The sequence below is a fragment of the Tachyglossus aculeatus genome, chromosome 11 (genome assembly GCF_015852505.1).
Source record: "Tachyglossus aculeatus isolate mTacAcu1 chromosome 11, mTacAcu1.pri, whole genome shotgun sequence".
Lineage (NCBI taxonomy): Eukaryota > Metazoa > Chordata > Mammalia > Monotremata > Tachyglossidae > Tachyglossus > Tachyglossus aculeatus.
This window is the reverse complement of record NC_052076.1, coordinates 16,397,256-16,415,330: the sequence shown is the minus strand read 5'-3', so window position 1 is coordinate 16,415,330 and position 18,075 is coordinate 16,397,256. Positions and strand designations below refer to the sequence as shown.

At 42.6% G+C, this 18,075-nt stretch overlaps 1 protein-coding gene across 1 annotated transcript; it reads left to right on the top strand.

Moving 5' to 3' along the window:
- The first annotated feature begins 11,351 nt into the window (after positions 1-11,351).
- On the top strand, positions 11,352-15,974 carry LOC119935113 (keratin, type I cytoskeletal 24-like). The gene is made up of 8 exons (XM_038754753.1): positions 11,352-11,927; positions 13,018-13,100; positions 13,502-13,658; positions 13,846-14,007; positions 14,103-14,228; positions 14,936-15,153; positions 15,395-15,468; positions 15,871-15,974. The coding sequence occupies exons 1-8, from the start codon at positions 11,352-11,354 to the stop codon at positions 15,972-15,974; spliced, it is 1,500 nt and encodes a 499-aa protein (XP_038610681.1).
- The last annotated feature ends 2,101 nt before the right edge of the window (positions 15,975-18,075 follow it).

The following is an 18,075-nucleotide window of genomic DNA, read 5'->3' as shown; positions in this document are numbered from 1 at the left end:
AAATACCATAATAATAATAATAATAATAACAGCAAGTTCTCAAAAAATACGATTGATTGATTCATTGACTTGATTGAAGCTCATGACAATTCTTATTGCAGAGGGGAGGATTGGGTGGAGGGGTGAGATGGAAGGCAGGGAAACCAAAGTGTTTAGCGATGGGACTATGTGAGCCCACTGTTGGGTAGGGACTGTCTCTATATGTTGCCAACTTGTACTTCCCAAGCGCTTAGTACAGTGCTCTGCACACAGTAGGCGCTCAATAAATACGATTGATGATGATGATGATCTCAACTTGACTATTGTTAATCAGCCTCCTCAGTGGTCCCCCTGCCCGCAGTATCTCCCCTCTCTGGACTATAATTCATGCCACTGCTCAGAATGCTTTTCTACAGTGTATCTCCACACTTACCTAACCTCCAATTGTTATTTATTCATCTTTGCATTATCAAACAGAACCTTCTAACCATTGGTTTTAAGGCATTCAGTCAGCCCCCTCCTTCTTGTCTTTCATCCCTCCATATGTATCTGTCACCAGTCCTCTCTTCCCACTTACCTTCTTACCTTATGAGCTCCTTGAGGGCCAGGAACCATGCCTAATTCCCATTTCTAGGGACCGTCTTTATATGTTGCCAACTTGTACTTCCCAAGCGCTTAGTACAGTGCTCTGCACACAGTAAGCGCTCAATAAATACGATGGAATGAATGAATTTCTGTATTCTTCATCATGAGAAGAAGGTCCTGGGTTCTAATCCCGGCTCCACCACTTGTCTGCTGGGTGACCTTGGGCAAGTCTCTGGGCCTCAGTGACCTCGTCTATAAAATGGGGATTAAGACTGTGAAGGGACCTGATTACCTTGAATCTACCCCAGCGCTTGGAACAGTGCTTGGCACATAGTAAGCACTTAACAAATTCCCAGACTGAGCCCCCGTTTTCCAGACGGAGCCCCCTTTTTCCTCTCCTCCTCCCCACCCTCCCACCCTACCTCCTTCCCCTCCCCACATCACTTGTATATATATATTTGTACAGATTTATTACTCTATTTATTTGACTTTTACATATTTACTATTCTATTTATTTTGTGAATGATGTGCATAGAGCTTTAATTCTATTTGTTCTGATAATTTTTACACCTGTCTCCATGTTTTGTTTTCTGTCTCCCCCTTCTAGACTGTGAGCCCGTTGTTGGGTAGGGACCCTCGTTATACGTTGCCTACTTGTACTACCCAAGCACTTAGTACAGTGCTCTGCACACAGTAAGCGCTCGATAAATACAATTGAATGAATAAGCACCTGATATTCACCCCACCCTCAGCCCCATGGCACTGAGGTACAAATTCATTCATTCAATCGTATTTATTGAGTGCTTACTGTGTGCAGCGCACTGTACTAAGCGCTTGGGAAGTACAAGTCGGCAACATATAGAGACGGTCCTTACCCAACAACGGCACACAGTCTAGAATGCTTTTATTCTGCCATTTCCCCATCTGTCTTTTATTTTAATGTCTAAAATAAATTTCTTCCTCTCTAGACTGTAAATTTTCCGTGAGAAGGAATCGTGACTACTAACTCTATTGTGCTTTTTAATGGTATTTGCTAAGCACTTAAGTGTACCAGGCACTGTACAAAGCACTGGGGTAGAAACAAGATAATCCGGTTGGACATAGTCCCTTTCCCAAATGGGGCTCAAATCTTAATCCTCATTTTACAGATGAGGTAACTGAGGCACAGAGAAGTTCAGTGACTTGCCCAAGATCACGCGGCAGAGAAGCAGTGTGGCCTGGTGGAAAGAGGACCTGGATTCTAATCCCAGCTCTGCCAGTTGCTTATTATGTGACTCTCCTACTTAGACTATGAGCCCCAAGTGAGACAGAAACTGAACTTGTATCTGCCCCGGTGCTTAGAACAGTGCTTGGCGCATGGTAAGTGCTTAAAAAATGCCGTACTAATAAATAAATAATATCATCATCATCAATCGTATTTATTGAGTGCTTACTATGTGCAGAGCACTGTACTAAGCGCTTGGGAAGTACAAATTGGCAACATATAGAGACAGTCCCTACCCAACAGTGGGCTCACAGTCTAAAAGGGTGGTGAATAATAGAATAATAGAGTGGTGAAGCCGGGATTACAACCCAGATCCTCTGACTTCCATTCGTTCATTCATTCAATCGTATTTATTGAGCGCTTCCTGTGTGCAGAGCACTGGACTAAGCGCTTGGGAAGTCCAAGTTGGCAACATCTAGAGACGGTCCCTCCCCAACAGCGGGCTCACAGTCTAGAAGGGGGAGACAGACAACAAAACAAAACTTATTAACAAAATAAAATAAATAGAATAGCAAATATGTACAAGATAAATAGAATAATAAATCTGTACAAACAGATATACAGGTGCTGCGGGGAGGGGAAGGAGGAAGGAGGGGACTCAGTCTGGGCCCATGCTCTCTCCACTAGATATTGTACTCTCCCAAATGCTTAGTGCAGTGTCCTAAACAATAAGCTCTCAATAAACACCACGGATTTTTGAAGGAATGATTACTATTACTTTTAGACTGTGAACCCACTGTTGGGTAGGGACTGTCTCTATATTTTGCCAATTTGTACTTCCCAAGCGCTTAGTACAGTGCTCTGCACATAGTAAGCGCTCAATAAATACGATTGATGATGATATTACTACTACTAGGCTGACCTTTCTACTCTCTTTGCATACTGTACCCCAGAGCGCACTCTCCATTCCTACTAGTTTGCTTTCTCACTCTGCTTTTTTCACAACTCTCCCATCTCTGACCTCTGGTTCATGGTCTTTCTTCTGCCTAAAATTTAGTCCCTCTTTAAATCCACAAGACCACAGGTCTTTCCGGCTCTCCCTATTTTCAAGCACCTTCTGAAATCCCACCTGCTTCAGGAAGCTTGCGCCTCACTTTTATAGCCAGGTGCTCCAGGCATTAAAATCTCATCTCCTCCAAGAGGCATTCCCCAATTAAGCCCTCATTTCCTCTACTTCCTCTCCCTTCTGCATCGCCCTTGCACGTGGATTTGTCCCTTTTATTCATCCCCACATCAATTATGTACATATTCATTATTTATTTATCGATATTAATGTCTGTCCTCCCTTCTAGACTGTAAACTCATTGTGGGCAGGAAACGTGTCAACCCAATTCCGTTATACTTTACTCTCCCAAGCGTTCAGTACAGCGCTCTACACACAGTAGGCACTCAATAAATACAATTAATACAGCTAATGTTTCTTCTTCGTCCCCAGTCATATCTTCCCTACTATCATCTCAGTATTCAGCACTTTTACTCACTACTTCTCATCACATTTTCACCCGTTAATTCACCAACTTGGTCTTATTTGTAAATTATTCTACGTTGGTCTTCCAAATCAGATTTTAAACTAATTGGGTTTAGGGATTTACTCACTACTTCTCATCACATTTTCACCCGTTAATTCACCAACTTGGTCTTATTTGTAAATTATTCTACGTTGGTCTTCCAAATCAGATTTTAAACTAATTGGGTTTAGGGATTTACTCACTACTTCTCATCACATTTTCACCCGTTAATTCAGCAACTTGGTCTTATTTGTAAATTATTCTACGTTGGTCTTCCAAATCAGATTTTAAACTCCTTGGGTTTAGGGATTTCGTCTTTCATCTCTCTTGTACTTTCCCAAGCACTCTGTACAGTGCTCTGCATGTATTGGAAGCTTAATAACTACTACTGATTTATTGATTCTGAAGCCGAAAATGTAGCGGTGGAGAGGGAAAGGACAATTCATTCATTCATTCATTCATTCTTCTTCTTCAATCATATTTATTGAGTGCTTACTGTGTGCAGAGCACTGTACTAAGCACTTGGGAAGTACATGTTGGCAACATCTAGAGACGGTCCCTACGCAACAGTGGGCTCACAGTCTAGAGGGGGAGACAGACAACAAAACAACATATTAACAAAATAAAATAAATAGAATAGTAAATACGTACAAGATAGAGTGATAAATCTAATAATAAATCCCATGGCCAATCATAAAATACTGTTGAAGAATGTACAGGACTACATGGTGGTTAGGATGTGAAAAGTAAATGAGAGGGAAAAGTCAAAAGTAACTCCAAGGTTACAAGCTTTTAGCCAGGGGGGCTAATCAGTAGGGTCACTGATTGTGAGCTCCTTGAATGCAAGCTCCCAAGTACATCATTCATCGCTCTGCAGGCAGAGGGTTTTGAAATAAATATTGACAATGATAAAAGAAAACGAATTTGATTTTTGACATGGTGTATTTGAGGTGGCGGTGGGACATCCGAGGACAGATATCCCAGAGATGGGAGGAAGATTTCATTCATTCATTCAATCATATTTATTGAGCGCTTACTGTGTGCAGAGCACTGTACTAAGCGCTTGGGAAGTACAAGTTGGCAACATATAGAGACGGTCTCTACCCAACAGTGGGCTCACAGTCTAGAAGTGAAATAATGGGAATTGGATTAATGGCAGAAAACTACTGGGATTCATTATGGGTCTCCAGGCTGCCAGGTGTTATCTGAGGGAAATGTGAGCACAAAAAGCAAGCTGGACCTTAGGACTGCCTCGAGGTTTTCATACAATGAACAAGTGATTTTGAGACTCTGTGGTTCTATTAGGTCAAAACCACTAAAACTGCAAATTAAACTAAAGCTCTGGGAAACTTCAATAACCAACAACAACTTACTATTACTACTCATAGGCACATCTTGTTCTACAGGTACTTTGGAGAACCCATGAAAATAATGCCCAGAATGAACTACCTAACCGCACTCACAAAAATGAAACAAATTGCATCATACGAATCAGGTAATTTAAAGGAAAATTAGAGCCAATATTACCCACCCATTGCACTATTCCTGCTTATATCTGTTCTAGTTGCAGAGAATAATGGTACAATTGAAGCCATAATGCAATAAGTTTGAGCACTAGAAGCCACCAGGTTTCCCCAAGTATCACACTTTTCATGGTGCTGCATGAAAGTAAAATTTAACTGAGCAAATGCAAGATACAGTTTGATCTGTCCCCAGATAACTGAGCTCTTTGAATTCTGCTTCACAAAAGCTCATTCCTCTGAATGAAATTCTGGGAGGGTTCCAATGCTACTCCTTAGTAGTCAAGTTTTGCTGGGGAATTATTATCATAATGAGGAAGAATGAGAATGGAGAGCCAGGGAAACCTATGAAACCTAGAAACAGGCTTGTGGATATAGCACAGACCTGGACTAATCCTAAATGTGCCACATGTCTGCTAGAGACCTTGGTCAAGTCACTTAACTGCTCTATGCCTCAGTTACCTCATTTGTAAAATGGGGATTAAGACTGGGAGCCCCATGTGGAACATGGACTTTGTCCATCCTGATTAGCTTGTACTTTCCCCGGCAGAATAACTGTTTAGCAAAAACCATAAACGGCGTGGCTCAGTGGAAAGAGCCCGGGCTTTGGAGTCAGAGGTCATGGGTTCAAATCCCGGCTCCGCCAACTGTCAGCTGTGTGACTTTGGGCAAGTCACTTCACTTCTCTGGGCCTCAGTTCCCTCATCTATAAAATGTGGATGAAGACTGTGAGCCCCCCGGGGGACAACCTGATCACCTTGTAAGCACCCCTCAGTGCTTAGAACAGTGCTTTGCACATAGTAAGTGCTTAATAAATGCTATCATTATTATTATTATTATTATAAAGAGTCAATGCATTTCTTCACTGCTTTATCTGTGGCAGAACAACTTGAACCAACATGTAAACATAAAGTTCCATCTTTGCTTGAAAATACCTTCTGTTTGTCTCCCTTGTTAGAGCGTAAGCTAATCGTAGGCAGGGAACATGTCTTGGTACTTCTGTTGTATCTTTCACTGTACTGTCTCATTGACTGGACTCAGTAGACATGCAATAAATATAATTAACGCCACTACTACTTTGCTTGGAGATTTCGGCAGAAGCCATGAGAACCTATGGTAAATTTAACTGCAAGAGAGAATTCCTCAAAAGTTCTCAATCCTCATCCTCACACAAGTTCTCAAAATAAAGGCTAGCAGCTATTCATTAAGTACCCTAGGATCTCAAATACCATTTAACTGTTTCTCTCCCTGACTAATTTGTAAGAGAAAGCTTTTCACTTTTCATCTTTCAAGACAAATGAAAATAAATCTCAAAAACCTCTGCATTTTATTCCTCTGACAACAATTTTCCCTTTGTAACTAGCAGAGATGGCTTTCAAGAGTCTACCACAGCCTAAGATAAATTTGGATATTAGGATTGAAAAGCTAGAATTCAGGCAGTGACAGTGGGGTGGGCCTTTCGACAGAATCCCAGGCAATTTTTACAGAAGAAGTGCGCCTAATACTTTTTTCCGCTTTCATCCTCATTTCACCTTCTATGTATAACCTTTTTTCCACCTCTTTTTCTCTCTCCCTTTTTTCAATCTTGGCCTTCTTGTTTATTCTCTATTTTTTTCTTTGCTTTCTTATAAGCATCTGTATCCCCTTTTACGGGAGAAGTGCGCCTAATACTTTTTTCCACTTTCTTCCTCATTTCACCTTTGATGTATAACCTTTTTTCCACCTCTTTTTCTCTCCCTTTTTTCAATCTTGGCCTTCTTGTTTATTCTCTATTTTTTTCTTTGATTTCTTATAAGCATCTGTATCCCCTTTTACAGGAGAAGTGCTCCTAATTCTTTTTTCCACTTTCTTCCTCATTTCACCTTTGATGTATAACCTTTTTCCACCTCTTTTTCTCTCCCTTTTTTCAATCTTGGCCTTCTTGTTTATTCTCTATTTTTTTCTTTGCTTTCTTATAAGCATCTGCATCCCCTACTAGATTGAAGGGTCCTTGAGGGCTGGAAGTGTGCCTATCGACTCTAGCGTAGTTTCCCAAGTGCTTCGTTCAGTGCTCTGCACACAGTAAGTGCTCAATCCATATAATTGATAATGATGATTCGTTCATTCATTCAATCGTATATATTGAGCACTTACTGTGTGCAGAGCACTGTACTAAGTGCTTGGGAAGTACAAATAGGCAACATATAGAGACGGTCCCTACCCAACAATGGGCTCACAGTCTAGAAGGGGGAGACAGATGACAAAACAAAACAAGTAAACAGGTGTCAATACCATCAGAATAAATAGAATTATAGCTATATATACATCATTAATAAAATAGAGTAATAAATATGTACAAATATACACAAATGCTGTGGTGAGGGGAAGGGGTAGGGCAGAGGGAGGAAGGGAGGGTGATGGGGAGGGCAGAAGGAGGAGAGGAAAATGGGGGCTCAGTCTGGGAAGGCCTCCTGGAGGAGGTGAGCTCTCATTAGGGCTTTGAAGGGAGGAAGAGAGCTAGTTCGGCAGATGTGTGGAGGGAGGGCATTCCATGAGAAGCAGCTTAGCTCAGTGGAAAGGGCACGGACTCAGGAGTCAGAAGTCATGGGTTCAAATCCCAGCTCCGCCACTTGCCAGCTGTGTGACTTTGGGCAGGTAAGTCACTTCACTTCTCTGGGCCTCAGTTCCCTCATCTGTAAAATGGGGATGAAGACTGTGAGCCCCGGGACAACCCGATCACCTTGTATCCCCTGCCCCAGCACTTAGAACAGTGCTTCACACATAGTAAGCACTTAACAAATACCATTATTATTATTATTATTATTCCAGGCCAGAGGTAGGACATGGGCCAGGGGTTAATGGCGGAACAGGTGCAAATGAGGCATGATGAGGAGGTTAGCGGCAGAAAAGCAGAGTGTGCAGGCTGGGCTGGAGAAGGAGAGAAAGGAGGTGAGGTAGGAGGGGGTGAGGTGATGGAGAGCTCTGAAGCCGACAGTGAGGAGTTTCTGCTTGTTTCGAAGGTTGTTAGGCAACCACCGGAGATTTTTGAGGAGGGGAGTGACGTGCCCAGAGTGTTTCTGTAGAAAGATAATCCAGGCAGCAGAGTGAAGTGTAAACTGAAGCGGGGAGAGACAGGAGGATGGGAGATCAGAAAAGAGGCTGATGCAGTAATCCAGTCGGGATAGGATGAGAGATTGAACCAGCAAGGTAGAGGTTTGGAGGGAGAGGAAAGGGTGGATCTTGATGATGTTGTGGAGGTTTTGGTGACGATGATGACGATAGGTAAGACCTCATAAATATCACTGATTGATTGAATGATTGAAGCATCCCAAGTACAGGGAAATGGAAGCAGCACAAAAGGTCATCTAAGAAACAGAGAGCAAGCAAACAAACTAAGTGAGCCATCATCAGCCATGAAATAACTTGCAGTGATTAGCACTGGAGTTTCTTTTGATTCTACTGTAGCTCTGGTGAGGAGTAGAGTTACAAAATCAACAAATTATCATCTTTCATGCACATTTTTAACCTACTTCACAAGGGAGTTGGGACGATTACTCCCTGCTGAACAGTTTCCTTCATTCATCCACTCATTTGTATTTACTGAGCACAGTCTGGGCTGCGGGGGGGAGACAAACATTAATATAAATAAATAGATAAATAAATTTATAGTTTACAAAACATCTTGCTTTCCTTTTTTCTTACGGTACTTGTTGACTGAGATGAGAGTCAAGAGACCACGGTCCTGGTCCAGCCCTGTCTCCTGTGTTACCTTGAGCAAGTCATTTACCCTCTCTGGTCTTTAATTTCCACATCTGAAAAAATTGGGCATCAGACACCCACTCCCCTTTATTTCTGAAAATGTAAGCCCTGCGTAGGAAAAGAACCACGTCTGGTCTTCCCCAGCACTTAGCAAAGTGTTTTGGCAGGTAGTAAGTACTTGATAAATTACATAATTATCATTAGTAATAGCGTTAGGGTTAGGTTAGAAAAAAGAGGATAGTCATGGCTAGGAGAAACCCTACCCATTCTTAGCCGCCTTCTGACCTTAATAAAAATTTACCTGAAAAACGCCAAAAATCTGCCCTGTCCGTGACAACACCTGCATGGGACAAACTTAACTTTCTGTGCTGACCTTTTATTAGCAAGGATTACTTCAGACAGACAAGAATGTTTCCAGAGCAATGGACCATTACTTCCACCTTCCTGCTTATCCCAGAGGCTGACACCAGCACATCCGCCTAATTGACAAGTAGCACGTTAGATTTTTCCAGTCTACACGCTCCCGCCACATCAGTGAAGTTTGAAGGGCCGAACAGAGCCCCAGAAAGAAGCGGTCAACTGGACGTCCTCCAGGCCAGTCTGAAATATTTCAGGAAGGAGCCTTTTTACCAATCTAAACCCCTACAATCCCAACCTAATGCATTTCGTTCTCTCCAAGGTGATTTGGGCATAATCCCCCTATCATTTGTCGCAAATCCCCCTAATAAAGTAGATTCCATTTGGTGGTAGAAACATGTAGATTCTCCAGTTTTTCCAAACTAAGCCAGTACAAGTTGATAAAGATAGTATCGGGCCTGGTTTCTGAGGAGAATTGTCCAGCAGACAAACCAGGAAGAGTCCCGGAGTGCGGACCTCGGCAGCTAGCTGATGAACTCCCAACGTCTGGGGGTCCAGAATGGATCCTCTCCCCGATTCTAATCTCTGCAAGGATCCTAAAACACGAAGGGCCGAAAACAATCTCTCTGAGGAGATGCAAGTGGGGTGAACTTTGACCTTTGGGGACTTCCAGGCTTCTGCAGTCTAGTGAACTGCACGGATTTAAACGGGCCGTGCCTCTTGGAAACTGGTCCAGAAATCTGCCATGCGGATCTTTTCCTTCGAAGGGTCAGTAAAGAACCTAATTACTTCACCAACAGGAAAACTAGAAACCCTCCGCCCAAATTGGAATCTACTGAAAGGTAAATACAATTTGAAACCACCAGAAGGTTAGAGGATTAACCACCCTCTAGACGTAAGCTCACTGTGGGCAGAGAACTCTGTTGTATTGCTGTTGCTTAGCACAGTGTTCTGCACATATCAGAGCTCAGTAAATACCACCGACGGCTTGATCGATCCATAGGACTAACATTCACAGGTGTCAACTTCACAGGGGTGACAGGGGCTGTTGTCTCCCGGCTGTGAAGTAAAACCACAGTTTCCCCAACCGTGGGCTTTAAGGAACTCATTCAGCCATCTTGCCACTACTTAGCCTCACTCCTTTCCCACTTCACCCCCATCTTGCCCACTTCCCTCTTCTCAAGCCAAACTATTCACTGTGCTTCCTTCTCCTCTCTCTCACCACTGACTTCTTACTCAGGCCTTCCTTCCTATCTGGCACTTCCTCCCCATCCCATTCGGCCCACCACTGCTCTCCCCAGCTTCAAAGCCTTGTTGAAATTGCATTTCTTCCAGGAAGCCTTCCCTGATTGATTTCTACCTCCTTATGTTATTTCCTCCACCACTGCCACTTTGGGACTTGGGTAACATCTCAGCAATTGGGCACTTACTTCTCTCCTCCCACGCTCCATCTAGTAGTAGTAGTAGTAGTAGTAGTAGTAGTAGTTAGGAACCTATCTTCAAACGCTGTTGCCTGCCCCTACTTGTAATTCAGTGGCTCTCTCCCCTACTAGATTGCAAGATCTTTGAAGGCAGGGATAATATATACCAATAATCATGTACACTCCTAAGAGCTACAGGGTTCTGTACAGAAGAAGTGCTCATTCAATACTATTAATTGATTGATTGATTTCCCAACACAGCAGTCTGGGCTCAACTCCCAGCCCCACTCGCCACAGATCTCCACCAAGATCTCAGAGCTCCCAAGCCTGGATGAAAGTATCTAAAATAGGTTCTTTCAAAACCCTTTAGTTCTTTCGAAGCCTTCCGGCAACTATCAAGCCCCATTCCACTTGCTATCCCCTTAAAAGCCCCTCCTCACTTTGGTCCCAAATCTCAGAATGAAAAATTGGCATCTCTGCAGGCATTAATCCTAGACCTAATTGTTCCTCAGGGAAACATGGACCAGAAAGATGTGTCTGACGAAGAACTTCATCATCGCGTTCGAGACAGTTTCGTGAGATTTCCTGTAAAGCTGGGGCTATTTTGTTTAAAGTTGGAAGGCCATGAAGCAGATTTAATGAAATTCACTTAGGACTAGAAATGATTGATCATCAAAATATGTAGGATTAAACGTATAATAATGAAGTTTTTTGCTTTGCTCCACCCTTCTTTCCCTTCTCAATACAGGCAACGCCCTCGAGCTGTGACCTGGCTTCAGAAATGGAGCCAGTAGAGTAGGTTTACTGAAAAGAAATTATCCAATTATGGATTAGCAAATAACAACTGGAATTAAGATGTGACATACAGAAAAGAAACACCCTAAAATGGTGTATAAAAAGACACGAACGTTGTCAGATCAAAACATCCTTTGGTCTCGCTCCTTTCCGCCGGGACAAGGTCAATTGCGGCTGAAGCATCATGTCTTGCCTCGCTAGAGCTGCCGGCCGGTCCGGAGGGAGCGGATCCGTCCGAGTGTCCGCTGGAGGAGGCAGCTTCAGCAGCAGAAGCCAGTGCGGCATCGGGGGAGGCTCGGCCTACGGGGCCGGAGGAGCCGGCAGCTGCAGGATGGGTGGGGGAGCAGGTGGCGGATTCGGAGGAGGCTTCGGAGGTGGATGCGGGAGCTCGGTCGTAGGAGGTTACGGAGGTGGCTTTGGGTCCGGCTTTGGTGGAGGTGCCGGCGGAGGACACGGCGCTGGGGCTAGTGGAGGATTTTATACGTACGGCGGTGGGGTCGGCGGTGGGGTCGGTGCTGGCTTCGGTGGCGGTTCTGGGGATGGAGGCCTCTTCTCCGGAGGCGAAAAGCAAACCATGCAGAACCTCAACGACCGCCTGGCGAGCTACCTGGACAAGGTGCGAGCTCTGGAGGAGGCCAATACCGACCTGGAGGTCAAAATCAAGCAGTGGTATGAGAAATTCAGGCCCGGCTCGACGGATCCGGGATCCGGCCGTGACTACAGCAAGTATTACCCCATCATCGACGATCTGCGGAGTAAGGTGAGACATCCTGATCGGTCGCACCTCTGCGGGGATTTTCTTTGCGCTGAGCTCCGATTCAGGGAAAAAAAATCCCAAGATACATTGTCTGAAACGTTTTACTCAATGAATTGGTCTGCACCTTATAAAATGCATTTCCCAGAGCAATTTTCACAGTGAACCTGAATAATATCACTTGAAATTGCTTACATGAAAATTATCCAGGCATTCTGATGGACCAGAATCCTTTCCCAGCTGAGCACAACAGGAGCACAACATTTCAACTAAATCTAGAGATCACTTGTTAAGACTCATGTTTATAGAAAGACAGTAGTAGTGTACCAACCTTTGCTGAATTAGTGATGGTTCTAAGTTACAACTGCAGCATTTCTGTGACATACTATAAAGCATCCTTTGACCCGATGGCTTTTATGGTCCTATGTCTATGTTCCAAAACTAGCAAAAGATTTGTTTAACTCTGTGCAAGGATGAAGGGCCTCCTATGGTGTCTTTGCCAAGATTTATAATTCTCTATTACTTAGAGTCACTTCCACTATTAAAACAGGATAAAGCACCTCACAATATATGCTGAAAGTTCTGACCTGTATTCAGCAAGGTTAGGTAAGCTTATTCCTTAGCTTTCCCTGGGAAAATGGAATGGACTTGAAAAAGTCAGAATTTACTTAGGTTCAATTTCTCTCTCTCTCTCTCTCTCTCTCTCTCCCCTCCACACCCCCATATATTCATAAAGTACTAAATGTGAAAGCCATGTAATTCTTCAATTGCTTCTCTGCACCAGTGTTCTGGTCAATGTAGTTTTCTTAGAGAAAATGTATGCCAGAGACACAAGTTACAGTTAGTCCTCCTAACTTTGTAGTAAATACCAGTCAGTCAATCAATCAGTTATATTTATTGAGTGCAGGGCACTGAATTAAGCGCTTGGGAGAGTACAACACAACAATATAACAGACATATTTCCTGCTCTCAATAAGCTTGCAGTCTAGAGGGATATAAATATACAGCATAATATAAATAGTAAAAATATGAATGTAAATACACATTTAGAGTAACTATAACACTAACATTCTTTACCCTATCTTCAATTTTCTAGATCATAGCTGCTACAACTGACAATGCAGGGATGGTTCTGCAGATTGATAATGCCAGGTTGGCTGCCGATGACTTCAGAATGAAGTAAGCCGTTACTGAACTTTGATGATCGTAAGAGGATAAATGGTCACCACTAACTATACTTGAGAGACTATCCTAAAGTCCTCCTCTCCTCCCACCCACCCCCACAGGCCAGTCAATATCCAAGAAACAAAATTTCACAAAAATTACTATTAAAAAAATGAAGGTAGAGGGGAGAACCTTACCAAACATAAAATTTCAAGCGACTAGAAATTGCATTCAGTTCTTGGATTTTCCTAGGAAAACTCACTTCTCAATCATCCCCTTAAAGCCTTAATGTTTTTCTGACTGAATGAATGCACAGGTGTTTTTGACCGGAACAGTTGCTCTTCTGCATTTTCCCTCCGTTGGAAGTTTATCCTATAAAAGATGACTGTTAATTCATTTACTACGACCCATTTCAGATATGAGAATGAGATGGGCCTGCGTCAGAGCGTGGAGGCCGATATCAATGGCCTGCGTAAAGTCCTCGATGACCTGACCATGACCAGATCTGACCTGGAGATGCAGATCGAAAGCCTGAATGAAGAGCTGGCTTACCTCAAGAAGAATCACGAGGAGGTAGGAACACACCCATTTGAGCAGTTTTGACCATAAGATTGTCCTCCTTATTTAACTCGGTGGAAAATAATCCGCCTGATTGAACTTCCAACACCCTACGAAAAGCATTTCTGATTCTCACCTCACTTCGGGGGAGGTGATTCGACTGTCCGACCTTCTTCCATCTGATTTCCACTATCTTTTCCAGGAAATGAAGGGAATGCAGGGAAGCTCCGGTGGGGACGTGACCGTGGAGATGAACGCTGCTCCGGGAACCGACCTGACCAAGCTGCTCAACGACATGCGTGCTCAGTACGAGGCTCTGGCTGAGCAGAATCGCAAAGAAGCCGAAGACCAGTTCAATAAGCAGGTAAACCGTCAGCAGTAAATTCCCAGAAAACATAACCGTGTCGTAAATTAACTTTATGTATGATGAATAATTTGAATGTCCACGTTCATTTGCAGAGCGCTTCGCTGCAGGCCCAGATCTCCACCGATGCCGGGGCGGCCACCTCGGCCAAGAGCGAGATAACGGAACTGAAACGGACTCTCCAAGCCCTGGAGATTGAGCTTCAGTCCCTCATGGCCATGGTACACACCACTGGTTTTCAAGATTCTTAATTTCAGAACACGAAAAAGGAATTCATTTTGAATTCAAAGCTTTGTGTGTTGCTAGATGGTTCTAGAGGGACACAATTTTAAAACTGCTGCTACAAAACTATTACTTGCAAAAGAAATGAGAACTTCTGAAGCATTCCAACCGAACGATCAAATACAATAGCTTGACGATAGTTTTCAGAAAATATTGCTACGAAGGACTGTCAGGGAATAAAATGGCACAATTGAGAGTTAAATCAGGCAACTTCTATTGCTTCTTAGATCGGGAACCCCATGTGGACATGGGTTCTAATCCCTGCTCCCTCACATGTCAGCTGTGTGACTTTGGGCAAGTCACTTAGCTTCTCTGTGCCTCAGTTCCCTCATCTGTAAAATGGGGATTAAGACTGTGAGCCCCACATGGGACAACCTGATTGCCTTGTATCTACCCCAGCACTTAGAACAGTGCTTGGCACATAGTAAGCGCTTAACAAATACCAACATTATTATTATTATAATGTGGGACAAGGATTGTTTCTGACCCGATTATTTTTTCTCCGCCCCAGGACTGAGTACAATGTTTAGGACATAGTATGTTCGTGACAAACACAATTATAATTATTTATTCTTTTTTATTGTTCCAAGTAATCTATTACTTCGCAGACAACACCAATTTGTTTTGTCCTTCCATTTACTCTCAGAAATGCTCCCTGGAAGGCACCTTGGCAGACACGGAATCCGGCTACGTTATGCAGCTCTCCCAGATTCAGCAGCAGATCAGCAGTCTGGAGGAGCAGATCTGCCAGATCCGAGGCGAGACCGAATGCCAGAACTCTGAGTACGAACAGCTCCTGGACATCAAGACCCGCCTGGAGAAGGAGATCGAGACCTACCGCCGCCTTCTCGACGGAGAGGCAGGGTGAGCGAAAACTGTCAAATGAAATTCCCTGAATCTTTAGGGTACAGTGTACCCATTCCTTAAGGTATAAAACAACTGAGGAAAGGAGGAAATATGAATAGCCTTCACTTTCCCGGGAAGGAAGAGCTAAGACTCTGGTGTGGTCCAGGAGAAAACAAGTTCTGCCTTGGAAGGAGTTATTTTCTGCAAATATCTAGGGCATTATAATATGATGACCAAATGGTTTGTCTTTTTTCTCCAGTGGTTCCGGTTTTGGTTCGGGAGGAGGATCCAGGAGCTCCGCGGCGGTTGATTCAAGAGTAGGACAAGGAAAAGGTAATTAATGTACTAAACTGCTCCTTCTCTTTGGTTCTCTTTATTCAGTTTGGTGGGATAGAGAATCAATACCTCGGTTGTCACACTGAAAAGTTACAGCTGTATCTCAGCCATCTAACACATACTATAGGAAATACAGTTCTTAAATAGAGCTGTAATTATATATATATATATATATATATATATATATATATATATATATGCACATATGAACATGCACCCGGTTGAAATTATATGCATATATATATATGTGTGTATATATGTGTATATATGTGTATATATATATATATATATGTATATATTTGTACATATGAACATGCACCTGGTTGAATTTTGCCTTTTTGGTAATGTAATACTTGGTCTTATTTCCAACTTTTGACTGCTTCATTCTCTCTTTTTCAGATGCCAACAAGACTAGAGTGACTAAAACCATTGTAGAGGAGCTGGTTGATGGAAAAGTTGTCTCGTCTCAAGTCAGCAACGTTTCTGAGATGAAAGTTAAATAAGCAATTCAATTCAACTGCCGTGTCTTTTTCAGAAGCAAAGTAAAAGACACGAATGAAGACACCGCCTGGACAAGACATCATTCCCTTTAGACCAAGGAAATAATTGTGATTCTGAAATAGCTAGATGTCTATTCAAATCTTCTGCCTTTTCTTCTTGCCTTAGAAAACTGTTTCAAAAATGCAAAAATTACTGCCATCTTACTTCATAGTACTTCACTGCTTTAATAAACTTTATTACTGTTGCAAATCAACTAAACTAGTCTTGGTTATTTTCAAGTTTTCATACGTTAAAACTCCAGGTCAAAACCATTTAAGTTTTCCTTCCTAAGGGGCTAATGTCATCAATATATCGGTAACATAATTATCTTCAGGCATATAAAGAAACTCCACTTAATGTTTACTGTCCAGTGATCAAATATGGGTCATTATTATTATAAATTTGAATAGCCCTCTCATAGGAAAAATATTAGTAATTCATTACAGTGATTTAGGTTTCCACTTTACAGATGGGGGAAAAATCACTAAATTTCTCTGGGTCTTGGTTTCCTCAAGCTTATCTAGACATCCGGACAATCACAACTAAGATGAAAATTCATAGGCTTGACTACACAACTAAATTGCTTAGTCCTTCTTTTTTTTTTAAAAAAAAAGGTATTTGTTCAGCACTTACTATGTGCCAGGCACTGGACTAAGAATTGGGGTAGATGCAAGATAATCAGGTTGTACCCAATCCATGTCCCACCTGGGGTTCAGAGTAAAAAATCCCTATTTTCCAGATGAGGTAAATGAGGCACGGAGAAATTATTCATTCATTCACTCATTCAATCGTATTTATTGAATGCTTACAGTGTGCAGAGCACTGTACTAATCAATCAATCAATCAATCCTATTTATTGAGCGCTTACTGTGTGCAGAGCACTGTACTAAGTGCTTGGGAACTACAAGTTGGCGACATATAGAGACGGTCCCTACCCAGCAACGGGCTCACAGTCTAGAAGGGGGAGACAGACAACAAAACAAAACATGTGGACAGGTATCAAGTCGTCAGAATAAATAGAATTAAAGCTAAATGCACATCAAATTAGTACAATCACTCATCCTATCTCGACTGGATTATGGCATCAGCATCCTTGCTAATCTCCCAACCTCCTGGCTTTCCCCCCTTCAGTCTATACTTCACTCTGCTGCCCAGATTAACTTTCCACAGAAACGCTCTGGGAATGTCACACCCCCGTCCTCAAAAATAATTCAGTGGTTGCCTAGAAACCTTTATATGAAGCAAAAACTTCTCACTATTGGCTTCAAAGCTCTCCATCACCTCGCCCTCTCCTACCTCACCTGCCTTCTCTCCTTCTACAGCCCAGCCCGCATACTCCGTTCTTCTGCCGCTAACTTCCTCACTCGGCCTCATCTTCGCCTGTCCCACCGTCATATATATATAGATATACATCTATATATCTATATATAACCTATATATATATATGTAGATATATATAACCTATATATATATAGGTATATATATATACCTATATACCTATAATTCTATTTATTTATATTGACGCTATTGATGCCCGTCTGATTGTTTTGCTTCATTGTCTGTTTCCCCACTTCTAGACTGTGAGCCCGTTGTTGGGTAGGGATTGTCTCTACCTGTGGCCGAATTGTACTTTCCAAGCACTTAGTACAGTGCTCTGCACACAATAAGCGCTCAATAAATACTATCAATCAATCAATCGTATTTATTGAGCGCTTACTGTGTGCAGAGCACTGTACACGATAAGTGCTCAATAAATACTATCAATCAATCATTCAATCGTATTTATTGAGCGCTTGCTGTGTGCAGAGCACTGTACTAAGCGCTTGGGAAGTACAAGTTGGTAACATATAGAGACGGTCCCTACCCAACAGTGGGCTCACAGTCTAGAAGGGGGAGACAGACAACAAAACAAAACATATTAATGAAATAAAATAAATAGAATAGAATAGAATAATAATCATCATCAATCGTATTTATTGAGCGCTTACTGTGTGCAGAGCACTGTACTAAGCGCTTGGAAAGTACAAGTTGGCAACATATAGAGACAGTCTCTACCCAACAGTG

What these genes read in the sequence shown, in the direction of transcription:
- LOC119935113 (XM_038754753.1), top strand. Translation starts at nt 11,352, where the DNA reads ATGTCTTGCCTCGCTAGAGCTGCCGGCCGGTCCGGAGGGAGCGGATCC. An exon ending in TCAAGAAGAATCACGAGGAG is followed by an intron (nt 13,659 to 13,845) that starts GTAGGAACACAC and finishes TATCTTTTCCAG; the next exon opens with GAAATGAAGGGAATGCAGGG. An exon ending in CTTCTCGACGGAGAGGCAGG is followed by an intron (nt 15,154 to 15,394) that starts GTGAGCGAAAAC and finishes TTTTTTCTCCAG; the next exon opens with TGGTTCCGGTTTTGGTTCGG.